This window comes from Moschus berezovskii, chromosome 19, assembly GCF_049115385.1.
Source record: "Moschus berezovskii isolate FMDL1 chromosome 19, NW_MosBer_1.0, whole genome shotgun sequence".
NCBI lineage: Eukaryota > Metazoa > Chordata > Mammalia > Artiodactyla > Moschidae > Moschus > Moschus berezovskii.
The window spans coordinates 61270021-61290982 of NC_142478.1; the positions used below are offsets into that span (position 1 = coordinate 61270021).

The 20962-nt window shown below is 41.7% G+C and overlaps 1 protein-coding gene across 2 annotated transcripts in view; it reads right to left on the reverse strand.

The window, feature by feature from the left end:
• FBXW8 (F-box and WD repeat domain containing 8) overlaps window positions 1-20962 on the reverse strand; it is a 112588-nt gene that overhangs the window by 36042 nt on the left and 55584 nt on the right. For both annotated transcript variants that reach the window (XM_055404327.2, XM_055404328.2), the window contains exon 6: window positions 2314-2510. In XM_055404327.2, the coding sequence (XP_055260302.1) occupies window positions 2314-2510 (197 nt within the window). The remainder of the gene's footprint in view (window positions 1-2313; window positions 2511-20962) is intronic.

Here is a 20962-nt window from a genome sequence, read left to right on the forward strand (position 1 = left end):
AAAGACATTCTTTATAAACTCTTACAAATGGATCACTTCCGAGACACACTTGGGGGGAAAAAGCAAGGAAGCAAGTTAAGAGGACTTTACAATGTGCCAAGGTGTGTAAAAGTGGCAGAGGAAGCCTGTGACACACTTGGCTTGTACGTGCATAAATCTACCAGTGGCCGCCTTCAGGGAGAGAAATGAGTTGTGGGACAGAGCAGAAGGGACATTCTCACTGTAAACCTTATTGTGACTTTTAAATTCTGAACCATGAGGCTACAATAACTATTCAAAAACCAGAGTTAGTTTTTATTTCTTCATAAGAAACTGAATAAATGACAAAATTCACTCAGTTCCAAATTAGCCAAAATTGTATTTTCACGTTTGGGCAAATACCACAAATGTGTTGCTGCAAGTGTCTGAGTTCCCTGCTTTCTCCCTGTTGCAACCTCATCCAGGGTAGGAAGGCCACAGCAATGTGCGGACGCCACACAGTCCTGCCAGCTGCACTACTGCTGCTGCTTTCTCTAACTGGCGTGCACCAGAGGGGCTCCCGTTAAGAATAATTTGCTTTTCTAGATTCATAAGGGGCATGCCTGCCCCAGGGCCATTTACATCGGGTTTTCACATCCCTGAATAAATTCTAAGAGGACAAAAGCAGAAGGTGAGCCACCTCTGTAATTATGAAAATCCACAGTCCCTGACAAGAAGCCAAGTGAGTTCAAAGGCCTGAATCCTGAGACCTGTCCAGAAGCGCTTGAGAGAGTAAACATCTGGATGACTCTGCTAATCCTCAGGCCCGACGGTGTGAGTGGTGGCCCACACCCCCAGCCCAGGGCCCATCACAAAGGACAGCTGTTCTGGGCCGGCATTACAGACCCGGGAACACTGCCATTGTGACTCGGGGAGCCTATCTGAGGAAGACAAAGATGGCCCAGCCACCGGCCCAGAGGTGCCTTTTCCAGGGATGGCCCTCATCCAGGATGAGAAACAATAAACAGTGTTATGACACATGCCTCCTGCAGTGGCTGCTTGAGTCCTCTGTCCCTCATCCTAAATGTCACTTCTTGCTTTCCTAAAATCAACATCCTCAGTCTAGCTGTTAAATTTCACCTTCCTGTTGGATTTCTGACAGACCAAGAGCTCAGACTGACTGTGACTGTGCCATTTGCTGGGAACTGGACGCGACTTCACAAAGCTGCTGGTTGGTGCCAGCATGCCACCTGATTGCCAAGGCTGGATTTGCACTTTCTGGAGGGACTCACATCTTAAGTAATTGTCTGAGTTCATATAATCACTGTTAATCTACAGAGTTCTTTAGGCAGAGGCCAAATAACAAGCACTATGTGGTTTTGAGAAGAAACAGAAATATGGTACTTTTGCATTTCTCTAACAAAACCTCAAGAGGAGAATACAGCACCAGGCATTTTGGGGAACACCACCCCCAAACCAGAGAGGCTTGTTGTTAAAAAGGGACAAGCAGCTTACAGAGGTAAAGTGGTGACACCATGGCGTTTTAGTTATTCATGTCTAACAAGATTTCCACTGGGAGGAAAAGGGAAAGGAATAGAATTTGTTCCAGGTCAGGCCATCAATTTATTATTCAGTGTTGGCTTTTCTGTTCACTCTCCTATAAGTGCCAAAACTAAGTTCGCTTTATACTAAACCCAAATTCAGCATAAACAGGTTTCAGCTCTTCCTTCTTACCATCACATCGTCTCCCACCATACAAACGTAGAGGCTCGGGCACAACTAAACTCAAAAACAAGGCTCCATGTAATGAACTACTAAGGTGTAATGAACTACTCAGTTTCACACATGGTGTTGAGGAACACGGCTACCTGATCAACAGTGACTAAATCTATTCTCATTCAAGAATTACTCCTGATGCCAAGTGAGAAAACCTTCAGATGGAAAAAGTGTAGGAGGGAAACTTTCTTTCCCACGTGACCTGTGATGTACCACTGCACTCATTTTCACTCATGTATCAGGCCAGATCCTGGTCTCAGATTCCCGGGGTGAATGTCCTATTAATGCGAAGGAGGCTGAGGATGCCGGCGATGAGAAACTGCAGCCCCAGTGTCAGTCCTAGGGTCGAAATCACAACTTCTTATCTAGGGCAACAGTCAGTTCACCACTTGAAGTCTCTACTGACTTCTTGGTAAATGGAGGAAACAAAACTACCTATTTCACAAAGCTCTTGTGAGATTTATGGACAAAGAGCCACAGGAAGCCCCGAGTGGATGGGTGCTGTCAGTATCATTTCTGATTATATCAGACCCAGAGATTCTAAGAATGAAAAACAAAACAATCAGACTAAAAGCTCACCAGTTTCTGAACTTCAAATTCTGCAGCTATTTGCAAATTTCCCTCCTCGTTGGGGCATAACATTACGACATCAAAAGCAGAAGCTGTGGCAATTGTTGCATCTTCCTGGCTGAGGGCTAGTGCTTGTATTCTTGCATCATGCTCAAAACGATGAATAGGATACTTTCCAGTCCTTAGATTCCAAATATTAAGAAATCCTATGAAGAAAAAAATAATTCAGGAATCAAATTCACTTAGTATGCACAATTATAGAATAATCATGTAACATAAAGAAAATTAAAGATAAATAATAACTTGGTAAAAAATACTTGCATCATACATAACAGGTCAATTTCCTTAATATACAAAGAGTTTATATGATTCAATAACGAAAAAAGCAACTGAAAAGTGAGCAAAGGACCTAAGCATGTTATGCTGTTCACAGGAAAAGAAATACAACTGACAAACAGCATGTAAAAAAACACAAAAATTCACTCACAATTAGAAAAATACAAATTAAAACTATATTAGGATACTATTTTTCATCAGTTAAATTGACAAAAAAATTCATAAAACATTTTGTTGCTGAGGATATGGGGAAACAGGCTTTTGTTAAACTGCTGTTAGGAATGTAAACTATCTCACTTTACTCTGGAGGCAATTTGATAATATGTACCAAATTACAAATGTATGCAGGATAGTCACTACAACATTTTTAACCATGTCAAAAGACTGGAAGCTACCTAAAAGCTCACCAATAAAGAAATTCTTAAATAAGATTTTAAGAATTTAAATACCTCCATAGTTTGTACCTCCATTGCATGGAGTTTAAATGAGCAATCAAAAGAGTCAGTCTCTTATATACGAGCTATATGAAATGATTAACAAAATATACTGTTAAATGAAAAAAGTAAAGTACAGAATACTGCTATAGCACACTGTGTTACGTGTTTTAAAACTGTACACACACACACACAAATGTATACCTGGATTATCCCAGAAGGACACATAAAAAATTTAACAATGACTGACCTCTAAGGAAAGAAACCAGGGGAAAGAGACAAGAGTAAAAAAGAAATTTACTGTACATCCCCTTGTATATAAAAAATTTCCTCCAAAATTATCTTTGCCAAAAAGATAAACTTTTAAAAAACGGTTTTATGAGAGATTTAAGAAGAATTGTTTTTAGTTGCTAGGTCATGTCCGACTCTTTTGTGACCCTATAGACTATCGTCCACCAGGCTCCTCTGTCCATGGGATTCTCCAGGCAAGAATACCTGGGTTGCCAATGGGTTGCCATATCTTTCTCCAGGGGATCTTCCCCACCCAAAGACTGAACTTGCGTCTCCTGCATTGGCAGGCAGATTCTTTACTACTGAGCTACCAGGGAACCCCCTAAGAACAATAGGAGAACATAATTGCTGAATAGTTTTAACATATACACACTAGTAAAGTCATGCTCAAAATTCTCCAAGCCAGGCTTCAGCAATACGTGAACTGTGAACTCCCAGATGTTCAAGCAGGTTTTAGAAAAGGCAGAGGCACCAGAGATCAAATTGCCAACATCCGCTGGATCATGGAGAAAGCAAGAGAGTTCCAGAAAAACATCCATTTCTGCTTCATTGACTATGCCAAAGCCTTTGACTGCGTGGATCACAATAAACTGTGGAAAATTCTGAAAGAGATGGGAATACCAGACCACCTGACCTGCCTCTTGAGGAACCTGTATGCAGGTCAGGAAGCAATAGTCAGAACTGGACATGGAACAACAGACTGGTTACCAATAGGAAAAGGAGTACGTCAAGGTTGTGTATTGTCACCCTGTTTATTTAACTTATATGCAGAGTACATCATGAGGAACGCTGGGCTGGAAGAAGCACAAGCTGAAATCAAGATTGCTGGGAGAAATATCAATAACCTCAGATATGCAGATGACACCACCCTTATGGCAGAAAGTGAAGAGGAACTCAAAAGCCTCTTGATGAAAGTGAAAGAGGAGAGTGAAAAGGTTGGCTTGAAGCTCAACATTCAGAAAACGAAGATCATGGCATCTGGTCCCATCACTTCACGGGAAATAGATGGGAAAACAGTGGAAACAGTGTCAGACTTCATTTTTTTGGGCTCCAAAATCACTGTGGATGCTGATTGCAGCCATGAAATTAAAAGACGCTTACTCCTTGGAAAGAAAGTTATGACCAACCTAGATAGTATATTAAAAAGCAGAGACGTTACTTTGCCAACAAAGGTCCGTCTAGTTAAGGCTATGGTTTTTCCCGTGGTCATGTATGGATGTAAGAGTTAGACTGTGAAGAAAGCTGATCGCTGAAGAATTGATGCTTTTGAACTGTGGTGTTGGAGAAGACTCTTGAGAGTCCCTTGGACTGCAAGGAGATCCAATCAGTCCATTCTAAAGGAGATCAATCCTGGGTGTTCATTGGAAGGACTGATGCTAAAGCTGAAACGCCAATACTTTGGCCACCTCATGCGACGAGTTGACTCACTGGAAAAGACTCTGATGCTGGGAAGGATTGGGGGCGGGAGGAGAAGGGGACGACAGAGAATGAGATGGCTGGATGGCATCACCGACTCGATGGACATGAGTTTGAGTGAACTCCGGGAGTTGGTGATGGAGGCCTGGCGTGCTGTGATTCATGGGGTCGCGGAGAGTCGGACACAACTGAGCGACTGAACTGAACTGATGGAGTTCTTAACTTACTCTATTTGTCCTCTTGCACAACAAATAATTTTTTTCTAGTTTTGTTAAAATATAATTGATACACAACATTATATAAGCTTAAGGTGTACAACAGAATGATTTGATATACTGTGACATGATTACCACAATAAATTAACATCACCTCACATAGTTACAAATATCCTTTTCCTTATAATGAGAACTTTTAAGAACCACTCTCACAGTAACTTTCAAATATACAATATGGTATTATTAACTATGGGCTTCCCTGGTGGCTCAGTGGTAAAGAATCTGCCTGCCAATGTAGGAAACACAGGTTCGATCCCTGGGTTGGAAGATCCCCTGGAGAAGGAAATGGCAACCCACGCTAGCACTCCTGTCTAGGAAATCCCTTGGACAGAGGAGCCTGGAGGGCTACAGTCCACGAGGGTGCAAAAGAGTCAGATATGACTGAGTGACTAAACATTAGTGACTACAGTCATCACTGCACATTACACCCTCAGAACTTATCTTATAACTGGAAGTTTGTAACTTCTGTACCCACCTTAAATCAATTTCTCTACCCTGGCAACCACAAGTCTGATCTCTGTTTCTTTGAAGTTTTTCTTGTTTTAATGATTCCACATATAAGTGAGATCATACAGTATTTGTTTTTTCTCTGACTTATTTCACTTAGCATAATGCCCTCAAGATCCATCCATATTGTTGCAAATAGCAGGATTTCCTTCTTTTTTATGGCTCAATAGTGTTTCATATACCATATACATATACCACATTTTCTTTATTCATTCATCTGTCAATGGACACTTAGGTCGCTTCCATGTCTTGGCTATCGTGAGAAATGCTTCAGTGAGCACGAGGGTGCTTATATCTCTTCGACACAGTGATTTTGTTTCTTTCAGATGTATACCCAGAGTGGAATTAGATCACATGCTAAGTGCTACTGTTAAGTTTTTGAGAAACCTGCATACTGTTTCCCACAGTGGCTGCACCAATTTACATGCCCACCAACAGTGCACGAGAGTTCCCTATCATCCACATCCTCACCAACTGTTCTCTGTCTTTTTTTTTTAATATATAATTTACTTTTGACTGTGCTGGGTCTTTGCTGCCACACAGACTTTTCTCTAGTTGTGGCGAGCAGGGGCTACTCTCTAGCTGCGGTGTGCAGGCTTCTCATTGTGGTGGCTTCTCTCGTTGCTGAGCACAGGCTCAAGGGCACGAGGGCTAAGCAGTTGCGGCTCATGGACTAATCGTTGTGGTTCCTGAGCTCCAGAGCATAGGCTCAATAGTTACAGAGAACAGGCTTAGCTGCTCCTCCGCATGAGGGGTCTTCCTGGATCAGTGATCAAACCCATGCGCTCTGCACTGGCAGGCAAGTTCTTGACCACTGAGCCACCAGGGGAGCCTATCTCTTGTCTTTGCTTAGAGCCATGCTAAGAGATGAAGTAATATGAAACGCATTATTACTGAGCACTTGTTATACGCCAGGCACTGACACAGACTCTAGCAGGTTCTGAAAACAGCCGTTAACCTACATTCTAAGTTCTTACAAATACTTTACAAACTTCCTCACCACTACCTTCTTCTAGCCATGGTTAGCAGAGGTGTTTTCTTTTGCAAAATCTACAACACAAGCTTGACTTATCCCAGACTTGTTCAAAACTATGACTTAGGAAGAAATTCCTTGATCATACTACATAACCTTTTCCCAGTCTCCTGAATGTTGACCCCAGATGAATTCCCTTTACACACACTGGTTGTGTCTCCACCCTTCTCAAACTGTCTACAGCAATGATATTCAAGTGTAGCCCCTGGACAAGCAACATCAGTATCATTTGGGGGGCTTATTAGAAATTCAGATTCTTGGGCAGCAAACTCTGGGGATGTATGCCTAAGTTTGAGAACAAAGTATCTGCAGAAACTTACACTTTTCTATAGAAATATAAACTTTCCTATATTTCGAGTCCCACTTATTCTTTTCTTGTCAAATAATTTCTTTTTACCATTCCCATCCATGAAGCTACTTCCCCCCCCACAAAGATTTAATAACATGTTATTCAATACAGACAAAGGATAACTAACATGCATAGTTTTTAAGTCCTGAAAGAAGAAAACCAAATTCTAAATGAAACAAATATTTAAATAGATAACACAAAAATATTTCCTGACACATAAAGGCTATGAACATTCATATTGAAAGGGCACATGATATATCAGGGAATAAAGAGTTAATACCAACAGAATTGTTAATACGATTATCACTCCAGGGACATTCTTGGTTTTCTCAATAAAAGGAATAATTCCTTAAAAAAAGAGCCTAACTTTCTGGCTCATGCTGGATAATGCAGATGATCTGATACCAACTGGTTTTACTTTTCAAAAACCACTGAAAATAACTGCACACAGACAACGCAGTACGTGGCTGTCTGAGCTCAAAGCTGGCTCCACTGTTTGCCTGCTGAAGGCCTTGGGCAACTTACTTAAAGCTGAGTGTCTGTTTTCTCATCTTAAAACTGAAAATATTACCTACTACACAGGACTGCTGGGCAGATTAAAGGAGAAAACCACACAAAATGCTGGAGACAGAGCAATCGCTTTTACACCTGGATGTTATCCTATATGGCCTGCCATGTTACAGAGCCTGGCTCAGTGGTAAAAAATCTACCTGCCAATGCAGGAGACGTGGGTTTGTTCCTTAGGTTGTGAAGATCCCCTGGAGAAGGAAATGGCAATCCACTCCAGTATCTTTGCCTGGAATAGTCCATGAACAGAGGAGCCTGGTGGGCTACAGTCCATGGGGTCACAAAATAGTTGGACATGACTGAGCAACTAAACAATTTCCTCTCTGCAGCCCATCCATAAATCCAGTCCTATTTATTACAACTTCCTATTATCTAAAGCAGATAAAACTTTCAATTTCCATCTTTCTGCAATCCCTCTTCCCATTTTTCTTTGCCTTGTACTTTGTCTTTCACATGTCAGCAAAACTGGAAAACTCAGCAGCAGCCACAGGACTGGAAAAGGTCAGTTTTCATTCCAATCCCAAAGAAAGGTAACGCCAATGAATGTTCAAACTACTGTACAATTGTGCTCATTTCACATGCTAGCCTAGTAACACTCAAAATCCTTCAAGCTAGGCTTCAGCAGTAAATGAACTGAGAACTTCCAGATGGACAAGCTGGATTTAGAAAAGGCAGAGGAACCAGAGATCAAATTGCTAACATCTGTTAGATCATAGAGAAAGCAAGGGAATTCCAGAAAAATATCTACTACTGCTTCACTGACTATGCTAAAGCCTTTGACTGTGTGGATCACAACAAACCGTGGAAAATTCTTAAAGAGATAGGAATAGACCACGTTACTTGCCTCCTGAGAAACCTGTATTCATGTCAAGAAGCAACAGTTGGAATCAGACATGGAACAACGAACTGGTTCAAAATTGGGAAAGGTGCATCAAGGCTGTATATTGTCACCCTGTTTACTATATGCAGGACACATGTGAAATGCTGAGCTGGGTAAATCACAGGCTGGAATCAAGATTGCTGGGAAGAATATCAACAACCCCAAATATTCAGATGATATCACTCTAATAGCAGAAAGCAAAGAGGAACTCAAGAGCCTCTTGATGAGGGTGAAAGAGGAGAGTGAAAAAACTGGCTTCAAACTCAACACTCAAAAAACTAAGATCATGGCATCTTATCACTTCACTTCATAGCAAATAGAAGGGGAAAAAGTAGAAACAGTGACATATTTTATTTTCCTGGAATCCAAAAATCACTGTGAATGGTGACTGCAGCCACAAAATTAAAAGACACTTGCTCCTTGGATGAAAAGCTATGACAAACCCAGACAGGCTATTAAAAAGCAGAGACATCACTTTGCCAACAAGTCCATCTAGTCAAAGCTATGGTTTCTCCAGGAGTCATGTACAGATGTGAGAGTTGGACCATAAAGAAGGCTGAGTGCTGAAGAATTGATACTTTTGAACTGTGGTGCTGGAGAAGACTCTTAAGAGTTCCCTGGACTGCAAGGAGATCAAACCAGCCAATTCTAAAGGAAATCAACTCTGAATATTCATTGAAGGACTGATGCTGAAGGTGAAGCTCTAATACTTTGGCGACCTGATGCAAAGGGTCACCTCATTGGAAAAGACCCCGATGCTGGGAAAGATTGAAGGCCAAAGAAGAGGTCGGCAGAGGATGAAATAGTTTTACAGCATCACTGACTCAATGGACATGATTCTGAGCAAACTCTGGGAAATAATGAAAGACAGGGAAGCCTGGTGTGCTGCAGTCCATGGGGTCACAAGAGAGTCAGAAAGACTGAGTGACAACTTTGTTTCTTTCTTTTTTCTTTTTTACAATATTGTATTGGGTTTGCCATACATTAACATGAATCCACCCCGGGTGTACGTGTGTTCCCCATCTTGAACCCCCTCCCACCTCCCTCCCCATATCATCCCTCTGGGTCATCCCCATGTACCAGCCCCGAGCATCCTGTATCATGCATCGAACCTGGACTGAAGATTTGTTTCACATATGATAATATACATGTTTCAATGCCATTCTCCCAAACCATCCCACCCTCACCTCTCCCACAGAGTCCAAAAGACTATTCTATACATCTGTGTCTCTTCTGCTGTCTCGTATACAGGGTTATCGTTACCATCTTTCTAAATTCCATATATATGCGTTAGGATACTGTATTGGTATTTTTCTTTCTGGCTTACTTCACTCTGTATAATAGGCTCCAGTTTCATCCGCCTCATTAGCACTGATTCAAATGTATTCTTTTTAATTGCTGAGTAATACTCCATTGTGTATAAGTACCACAGCTTTCTTATCCATTCGTCTGCAGATGGACATCTAGGTTGCTTCCATGTCCTGGCTATTATAAACAGTGCTGTGATGAACATTGGAGTACATGTGTCTCTTTCAATTCTGGTTTCCTTGGTGTGTGTGCCCAGGAGTGGGATTGCTGGGTCGTATGGCAGCTCTATTTCCAGTTTTTTAAGGAATCTCCACACTGTTCTCCATAGCGGCTGTACTAGTTTGCATTCGCACCAACAGTGTAAGAGGGTTCCCTTTTTTCCACACCCTCTCCAGCATTTATTGCTTGTAGACTTTTGGATAGCAGTCATTCTGACTGTCTTTAAACAGTAAATGCATTGAACTTAGGATCTTACTATAGGGTAACATTCAGCACTAAATAAATGCAGCACGTTAGAAGAAAATAATACATCTGGGTTGCTCTGCAAGCCTTTCAAACTGTCAGTAGGCTAAGGAGGTGATTACGAACAAAAGCAGAGCTTTCTTCAAGTTAAACAGTGCTTCAGATGTAAAACAGTGCACTTTTCTAAGAATTATGATAAACTTGTTAGTAAGTGGATCGAGAAAGGCTCCACAACACATTCCTCTGGCAAATATTTTGGCAAATTCTTTCCATTCAGACTCAGAAACAACAGATACACTGTAGAAAATGCCAAGGGCTCTACATATTAAATGGGAGACAGGCACGTTCCAGGACGCGCCTCTTCCCAACAAGCCTGCATTACATTTGTTTGCTGACAACACAATAAAGCAGTAAAGCAACCGCTACTGCACGAAGCCTGCGAGTATTCACACGCTCACTTGTCTCCTCTCCTACAGTGCTTACTTCCACCTCAGGAGGAGCATCATTATCTTCATTTGACAAAAGAGAAGAAACAGAAGCTCTGAGTGGCTCAACAACGGGTCCAAGGCCACTTAGTAAGCGATGAGGCTGGGCTGGAAGTCAGCTAGAAAGTGCAGGGTGAGCGGCTGCGTTTACAAGTGCATAAAATAACCATGAACTCGATGAGTAATCGACATAAACTCAACCTGTGTTCTGCCAAGTGTGGAAGTTACTCAACCACAGCTCACTCGAAGCACACATGGAGTTTATCTGTAAACACATTTTTCATTATTAATCAAGTACTGGTTTTGTTGGCATCATTTCCCCAATAGAATTGTATGCAATCAAATACCCTTCACCGCAAGACAGCAGAGCAGTTCTAAGAAGGGTCTTCCTTGAGAAAACACACTCCAGGAGCGTCCATTTAACGGTCACACCTTTCTCTTCTGAACGTCTGTGGCGCCACGGTCTCTGCCAGTTTTCTCCAGCCGTGGTGTGTGTAACTCAGCCAGACCCTCACCTGCCACCCGTGCCAGCACTGCCCACACAGTCCTCCAACTTCACCTTAAGGCGTGCTAACATTTAGGCTGCACTGTTCTCTTGATGAGCGACCTTCTGTCATATGAAATGTCTTTCTGTTGCGTTCTGCCCTCCGAAATCTACTTTGATACTGCTAGTCACTCCGACTCTGGAGTAGTGTTAGCATGCTGTGTGTTTTTCTGTCCTTTCTCTTTCCCTTGTGTCTATCTACAGTGGGTTTACTTGGAGATGGTGAGCAGTTGGTCCTGCCTTTAACTGGGTCTGTAGACGACTCATCTTTACAGTGACTATTGGTAAGGGTGGGCTTGATCTACCATCTGGTCTTGCTTTCTACCTGTCCCGTGTGTTCTTTGTTCCCTTTCCCCCTCTTTTTCTGCCTTCTTTTGAACTGAGTATTTGGGTTAATTATGTGTTCATATCATTTTGATTCCTTTGTTGGTCTATTAGCCAAACTTTTTTAGCAGCTACTTTAGACTTGCAGCACTCATCTGTAACTCACCGGTCTGCCTTCAAGCAATACTGCACCACTTCACACACAGGGAAGCAGCACATTCCCATTCCCTCCCACCCTGCCTTTCTGCTATTATTGCCATACTTTTTAACCTCTACATACGTTATAAATCCCACACGCATTGTGATTATTTTTGCATAAGCAGGCAATTATCTTTTAAAGAGAAATAAGAAAAAAAAAACCATTTATATCTACCCATGTAATTACCACTTCTACTGCTCTTCCCGTATCACTTGTAAGATAGTTAAAACTCCAGCAGCTTTTGCAAGATGTGCAATTTCACTTTCCCACTGTGTTCCTGGATATCTGACCCCAAAATACAGAGACAAGTGAGCAGGAGCCAGCACAGCAGCTGGCAGGAGGGGTACCTGAGTGAAAGCTAATTTCATGAAAGGTCATTTTTTATTTTTTTTTTAGTTAATATAGTTAAATCATGCTACTTTTACAACCTCAAAACTACAGGGGCTTCAACAGTGAATACTTGAGTTATAAGAGTATTTTATAATATTACGCTTGAGTTATTACCCATGTTAACCAATACTTAGCCAAAAAGCAGTCAATGCAACAATACATTCAACACGTACTTGAGCCCCTGCCCTGGGCCAGTCACTATTCTAAGCACCAGGAAAACTGCAGTGAACAAGACAAAATAAAAAGTCCCTGACTGCCTGGAGCTGATGTCCTGGTGGCATCACCCAGCATCTTATTTGGGGGGCATGCAGGAAGGATATAAGCTTTACTCTCACAACATTCACACTGCAGAAAGACCTGTTATAGTCACGAAGATACAACAAAAACATAGCAGATATATACACAAAGTGCGACGGGACAATGGGTAAGCTTAACTTTTTGTCTTGCAGACAAACTATTTTAAGATTCCCAAAAAGGAGCGGCTAACTTTCACAGACATTTCAAGTTGAACTGAGTCCACACACATTGCATAATATTAAAGAAGCTGTAGTCAACATCTGTCAGAGCCCGATAAACTCCATTCCCAAACAGGTGACAGTTTAAAAACTCTGATGTAAATTCACTTGAAAGGCCAAGTTTTACCATATTGCAGACACGGCACTAGCATGGATTTGGCTCCTAAAATGGGTGGATTTCTGAAGTGGCAGGCGTGTGTCCTTTTTCTACTCCATTTCCAACAGAAAGTGGCTGAACATCCATAAAGGTTTGCTGAATGTTTGTCTTATGTTTTAGCAATGGAACATTTGGTTGTAAGAAACAAATCCACTGGCCTAAATACAAAAGGAAACAGACTGAACAGAAACGAGGCTAGTTCATGGAACCCAAGGGCAGAAAACATAGCTGGACAGGAAAAGGGATCAGAACTGGAAGTAGAAAAACATTCAGACCTAGGCAGTTCGTCTTCTGATGCACCACACGTCTTGCCTCTGCATCTCTCTGTACTGTGCATCCCTCCCTTCCCACCCCTCTCCACAGAGCAGCTTTCTCGCTTCCCAGTTTCACAAGGGCTTCTACTCCAAGCACACAGCTGAGACTGAGAAGTCTGGGCCCAGCGGCTCAGCCAAGAGCACGAAACAGCCGCCCCAGGCCTGGGGTCCCCATCATCGTCTACTCTACCGAGGCCAAAAGACCAACTCAAGTGCCACAAATATGTCCACCTCTAGAGGGGCTTCTAAGCAAGGAGATGCCCCCGAGGGTGTCTAGCACCTGTACTCTGCATGCTCAGCCAAGGTGAAGCAAGAGAAAACTTCTCAGCAAACACGAAGAGAGCTTCGCTGTGGCTCTTCGGTGGTGACCGAGTAAACAGGTCGTCGCCACCATTCCCTGAACCAGGCACAAATGACCCTCAGCACCGGGGCTGATGGCCCATCTGCCTCACACCGGGAAAGTTGAGAGGAGAGCAGGTGTGTCTGCCTTTCCCTCGGTCGCAGGGTAAAAGATGTGTAACTCTCAGCCAGTGCTGGATCTCCACAACACTGCTTCACTCATGAACAAAACAAAAAGGACTCAGAGAAAAGAAAAAGGAGGACCACAGCGAGGGAGGGCCGCCGGCCCAGGAACGCAGACAGGAGTTGGGCTTGGCAGGCCCCCCGCTCTCTGGGCCCGGGACCCTCCACCTTGACAAGCATCCGCGAGGCGGTGGGAACTCCAAGCTCACCCGAGCCTAGGAACAGTCATTAGCGGTGACATGAGTAACGACGGCCAGTCTTTGGAGGAGACATAAAGCCGGCTCGGCAGCTGTGGATGGGCACTGGTGCCAGTCTGCAGCACGTCCCTCCCACCTCCCAGAGGAGGCCAGCCAGAGTGTGGTAATGAAACTGCACAGAGTGGAGATGGGATCTCAATGAGTTTAAACTGATTTATGTTAGCTTTTGTAAAGAGCACGCGATATCATGAAAGTGCTACCACTGTGAAATAATGTCGACAATCCTTAAGACCTCCGCCTAATGGCACTTGGGCAGAATATTTATATGCCTCGTCCTGGGAACAAGGGCCATAATGGATACCATTTTTGTTTTATTAGGGATGCATATTTAAATTAATCTGCTATTTGCCTAAACAATTAGCTGCTTCTGTTTGCATGCACAAAGCCAAAACTGCAATTAGGCTTCCATCAAAAAGATAAGTCCCAACTAAAACTGTCCCAGTGGAGTCGTAAGAGCTCAGGGCAGAACTTTCCAAAATTACTTTTTAGCATAATGGTAATTATGTTAATTGCTTGAAAGGTAAATAACTGCTGAACTGGTTTTGGGAAAAGACAATTGGTATTACCCCTCCCCTTTGATCTTTTCCATGCACCATAAAATTTACAACAGGTTACCAGATTAGAAAGTCAGAGACTGGTCACTTCTTGAACTGCAAGGTCTGTCTTGTGGTCTTCTGTGCTATCTAAATTAGAACTTATTTTAGCCACGAGCTCCTCTTCACTTGAGGTGGTGTAACCAACACCTGAGGCTTGGTCTCAGCTTCCTAACAGTTAAGGAGACAGGATCAATTAACTGCAGTTCAGAGACACTCAGTGAAGCTGACTAATCCTAAAGATGGCTGGCAATCTCAATTTCCACCATGTAAGTAAAAACTTGCCTGTAAGAAACGAAGCAGGAGTCAAAAGGAAATTCTGCAATGAGAAAAAGCATCTTAATAGAAATTTCAGTTACACCCATAGCACTCACTGAATGTGTACCTCTTCACTCATTAAGCCTACACAGCATCACCATGAAATGCAAGCCAGAGATGGAGGCTGGTGTTAAGTTTGAGAGGACAACACAACTTCTGCTTTCAGAGGAGAAGAGGTAAGTAGGAGGTTAAAACCACTGCAAACAAGGGTCATAAGGTAGGGCTAACTCACAGAAGATCTTGAAAAAGATGAAACAGAATGAAATTTATTCTTTACTGAGATGCAGCAGCCACCTGCATGTCAGCCTTGACCTCCCAGTTGAACGTAGCTCTAAAGCTGAACTCCTTTGCTTAAGGCAGAAGAACTGTACACAGGAAGCATTCTGGAAGCTGCATCCCAGACTGACAACTAAGTGGATCTCAGTGGGCCTGTGGACCATAGAACTGACTGGTTAGCGCATAAGCAAGGGAGCGACCAAAGCAGAACCTGAGTCAAGGAGGAAGAAAGATGAATATATTCAGTAGTCTCAAGTTCAAAGCAGAAAGAACGAACATTCTAAAGAGAAGACTCAAAAACAGAGACAGGAAACTGAAAAGGAGGCAGATGATATGGTGTAAGAATACGACAATGTGACTAAACAGAAAAATTCACAGTTAGCAAAGTCAAAGGTAAAACAGACTGGTGGGGAAGAATTTGGACCGGTTCTCCTGTAAGGGGATATAGTTCGAGAAGGCAGCTGATGCAAGAGAGACGTTAACGTGTACACAGCCTCTAACTCCAGCCGGTCCCTTCCTGCAATACAACTAAATGATGTGAACACAATACAGGCTGTGTCTGGAAGAGGGCATCAGACACTGGGAGTGGTCAGTGTCTTTGGAGAAGAGATGGGGATGACCGGGGGAATCAGGACCCTAAGGTGGTAGGGAGAGAAACAATACTTTTTTTTTTTTTACTACATGTTTTTTCTACAAGTAGTACTATATCAAACTATTTGTTATAATTTGTAGACATATCTCTATACATATTAATTTGATCAGTGATGTTAAATAGATGGTCATTTCTTCATCAAAGGATGTTGACACCTTTCACAAAAACACGTTTTTTCTGGACTTCATTCAGTTCCACTGGTCCACAGGTCTATTCTCAGGCCAGTATCAACACTGTTTTGATTACTGTCATCTTACAGTAAATCCTCCAATCAGATAGCATAAGAACTCCAGCTTTATGCTTTTTTCCAAGATTGTTCTTTGCTATTCTTAGTCCACCACATTTTCTTTCAGATTTTAAATTTCAGAATCAGCTTTTCAATTTCTACCCAAAAAGCCTAGGGGATTTTGACTGAACTTGGATTGGAGCTCTAGATCAATTAAGGGAGAACTGGCGTCTTAACAGTATTCAGCCTGCTGACCCGTGAGTCTAATAATAAGCCTCTCCCTTCATTCGTGCTCTCCTCAAGTTCTTCTCAGTAGTATCTTATAGTCAGCATATAGGTTTTAAACACACACTGCTGAGTTAATCCCCAACTATGGTATATTTCTGATGCAAAATCAATTTCAATTGTTTGCTGCTCACTTGAATACTATAGACTTTTGCATCCTGACCTAATATCCAATATCATTGCTAAAGATTATTAATATTTATTCTAGTAAAATACTTTTGTTGCTTGCTTAGGAGTCTGTCCATTTATTCACAATTTTATTTGCTCCCTAACTGGATACCTTTTTCTTGCCTTACTGCCCTAAGTAGGCCCTCCAGCACAACATTTAACAATTGTAGTGAAAATGGACAGTCTTGCCTGTTTCTGACTTTAAAGGGAAAGCATCTTTTACCACTAAGTACAAAATTAGCTCCAAGTTTTTCACAGATTCTCTTAAGCAGACTGAGAAAGTTAGCTAAGTTTTTAATAATGAGTAAGAGTTGGTTTTTGTCAAAAAATTTTTTTTGTTTCGTTGAGATGAACATACGGTTTTTCTTTTATAGTCTAACATGATGCATTATATTAATTGTTAATAGAATCAAACTCACCCTGAATTCCTGGGATGAATCCTAACTGGTTATGATGTATTATCTTTTTAATATATTTGCAGGATTCAATTTTATAATATAGGATTTTTACATCTATGCTCATGAGGAATATCCATCTGTAGTACTCGTTTTCAGGTGTTACTTATTAGTTTCTTCTTTATCTAGCCTTAATGCTGGTCCCATAAGCGGAGTTGAGAACTGTTTCTCTTAGTCTATTTTATGGAAATTTGTAGATTTGGTATTATCTCTTCCTTAAGTGTTTGATAGGATTCACTGGGCTTGCAGTTTTCTTTGTGGAAACTACTAAATTGTAAATTTGATTTTTTAAAATTAGAAATAGAGCTATTCATGTTTTCTAGTTCTTGTTAAGGGAACTCAGGTAGTTTGTCTTTCAAAAAGTCAATTCATCCATTTTATCTAACTTATTGAATTTATTGGCATAAAGGTGTTCATAATATTTCAATGGCAAGCCACTCCAGTACTCTTGCCTAGAAAATCCCACGGATGGAGCAGCCTGGTAGGCTGCAGTCCGTGGGGTCGCTAAGGGTCGGACACAACTGAACGACTTCACTTTCACACATTGGAGAAGGAAATGGCAACCCACTCCAGTGTTCTTGCCTAGAGAATCCCAGGGACGGGGGAGCCTGGTGGGCTTCCGTCTATGGGGTCACACAGAGTCGGACACGATTGAAGTGACTCAGCAGCAGCAGCAATATTTCATTTTAACTTAATATTTACAGGATTTGTAATGCTGTCCCATCTTACATTCCTTATGTTGGCAATTAATTTCTTTTCTCCTTTTTTCCTGATCAATCTGGCCAGGGATCTGTCAATTTGATCAATTTTTTCAAAGGTATGGTTGTCCCCTTCATTGATTTTTTTCTATTTTTTTTCCTCTATTCTACTCCATTGATTTCTGCTCTTTATTACTTTATTCCTTCTGCTTATTCAACTTTCTCTTCTTTTTCTATTTTAAGGTGAAAAGCTATACTGTTGATTTGAGACTTTCTCTTTTCTAGTATAAACAGTCAATGTTATAAATTTCCCTTTAAGCATTGCTTTAGCTACATCCCATACAATGATATACTGTTTTTAATTTTCCTTCAGTTCAAAATATTTCCTGATTTCTTTGGTGATTTCCTCTCTGACTTATGGGTTATTCAGAAGTGTGTTATTTAGTTTTTAAATATTTGGAGATTCTCCCTGCCCTAGCCCTGGAGCCAGCCATTATGCCAAGAAGCCTTGGGTCCGTTTAGTAAAGAGTGATATTTTTCAAGACCTGCGCACTAGGTTGGCTTATCGCTACTGGACTATTGTTGCTTCTACACCTTTTTCAAAAACAAAGCCAGGACATACATGAAAACATATGCATTTGAACATACATACATCTCTGACTGCTTATCAATCGATACTGAAAACCACGCACTCCACACCGACAGCTCCTATTCCAATCCAGCCCCACAGAGTTCCTTCTGGCCATCCCCATCCAAACCCTCCAGGTCACTGTTCCCCTCGGACTCCCTGCCCCACTTATCCCTGGCACCCCTGGGCTGCTGTCCCACTCCATGGGGCTCCCTAACAGCTTTGTGACTCAAAATACTGAATACAGTTCACAAATATATTTACCTCTGCTTTAACAGAGCCCAGGGTTCACAACAGAGTAAGCACTACAACTAAAGCTGGAAGTACTGAAGAGGAAATTAACTTTTATGGCTTAAAATTAATTTTCTTGTAAAAAAAAAAAAATCATGCTTAGTTTTCATTAGGTAGATTGAAGAACTTGGACAATTTATTTCTGTAGTTCCCACTATACCCCCAAAGCTCCCCTGCGCTGTTTATCGCTCCCTTCTGTTCTGAATCTCAACTGTAGTAACACAGGACAGCTACTCTGAATTCATGCCTCATGCTGTGCCTTATTAAAAAACCAGTGTTCAGTAAAACCAGACCCCCAATAAACCAGAAGATTAACACCAGCTCCAGGATCATTAATACAATGTGCCAGTGTTTTCTGCATGATAAAACTATTTCAAATCATTTTCATAGTAACTTCAAAATTTGTAGTTATCCAAGAAACTGCTCATTTGCTGTGTGTGTCTAAAGCATGAGAACGTCGCTTTCCAGTGTTTCTTAAATTCGAGAGCTTACAGACCTCTAAGAATTCATCTATGGGCCAGTTAGTGTGAAAAACAAAGCATTACAAGGCACCGAGGTGATCACTGGGTGCCAACAGCCTGTGACTACAAAATGCAAATTCAATGAATGAGATCTCACAGTATGGTTCAGCTACAAGGTCAAAAGTTTCAGATTCCTGTTTAAAATGACCATAAAAAGACACAGATTTTTAAAAATTTCCTAGAGATCTCACAACTCCCACCAACAGTTTTGTCTGTGGAATGCCACTTAAGGAACACTAAGCTATTATTTAGTTACAACACAAATGCAGTCCAAAGCATGTATAAGCAAGTATAAAACAAATATAATTTAAAACTCCCCTGCGGAACAGAAAAATCTTAAAATAAATACTTTTATTTGACATCTTCCTCCATAACATAAACACAGTCTCTATGGCTTGTCTATGAAACAAATTTTAACACCCTAAGACCACTCCAAGTGCAATCACCTAAAAAGTTCAATGCTCTAAGAAATACTTTCGCAATACTAAAAAACACCACCTCAGTTCAGAATTCTGCATTTCAATTTTTAATTCCACTCTGAATATCTTTAAAATGTAAGCACTTGTACTATTAAGAAAACTGTTTAAATGTATTCTTTTAAAAGAACTCTACCTGGGGGACTACCCTGTTGGTCCAGTGGTTAAGACTCTGCCTTCCAATGCAGGGGACAGCGGTTCAATCTCCGGTCGGGAAACTAAGCTCCCACAAGTCATGAGGGAACTAGAGAGCCCAAGCACCACAATGAGAAACCCTTGCAGCACAACTAGAGAAAGTCCACAAACCTCAGTGAAGACCCAGAGCAGACTTTAAAAAAAAAAAAAGGACTCCACCTGGTTTTTTTTCTGGTTTTTATCAGAAAGATGTTTCATTTTGTTTTGTCCGTCAAGTGTCTGAATAAGGCTCCTAAGACCAAACGGTAGACAAAGGTTTCTGGCAAGAATTACTTACTAAGACTTTAAGAAAAAAACGACCAGAAAAGGAAAGCCTTGATAGAAAACAACCTCAATCCTCCACAGTCAGGTATGCTAGCCATCTCCCAAATAATTATGTTAATAATCAACTTCTGAAACTTCAGTTTTGATCAGGGGAGAGGAGCAGATTGAATACAGGTTATGTTATGACATTGAAATGTCATCAACATCTAAGAGACGTCAGCAAAACTACTGAAGAACCGATTTTTTTATTAAGCATAAAATCACAACAAAAACTTTGGAAGCACCTAGTCTCAGTAGCCACCTAAGTAAAACATGGTCCTACTGTTCACTGCTGAAAAGAAGCTTGGAGAGACCAACTCCCATCCATTGTACACACGTCAGGAAATGAGAAATCATAGTCACTCCAGCCCAGGGCAGGCAGAGTCCTGGACAATGGAGTGAGTGTGGGCGCAGACAACTGCACTGGTAGTGCTGCACAAGTGGATAAGCCACTCTGCCTGGCTCCATGGCACCCCAGAAAGACTGCTGGCAGTCCCACCTAGGCTTCCATGTGCTAAAGAGCACTGGGTTTCCACTCTCCGCTTACAGGGACAAATTAGAACTTTTTGCACCTAAGAAGTGTGTAATCTCATTTCTAACCAAAGAGTGAGTTTTTGAGACAAACTCTGAGCAGGGAGCGGGTTTCGAGTACACTGCCATTCCCTAATGTGGTGGCTCGAGGCCAAAGGCAGGCAAGCATGGAGCAGATGGAGTCCTGGCAAGGTCTGCACTGTCCCTGCATTAGCAGCATCTGCTCATTACTCAGAACCTTCGCCTGCTTTATCTAATGCTCCAGGAAAAGCATTCTGATTTGATTCATTTCGGTATGGTAACGTGCAACACAATTAGTGGTAAAATCAAACTGGAGGGCGGCCAGTGCTGACAATCGGAAACAAGGCAGAAGAAATATGAGGCCAGTGGGTTGGAATTCAAAAAATCACAAGTGTGGATCATCTTGGCAAATCTCACCACCCCAGGTGGGTTTAAGAGTGTTCCTGCTGGGCAGGG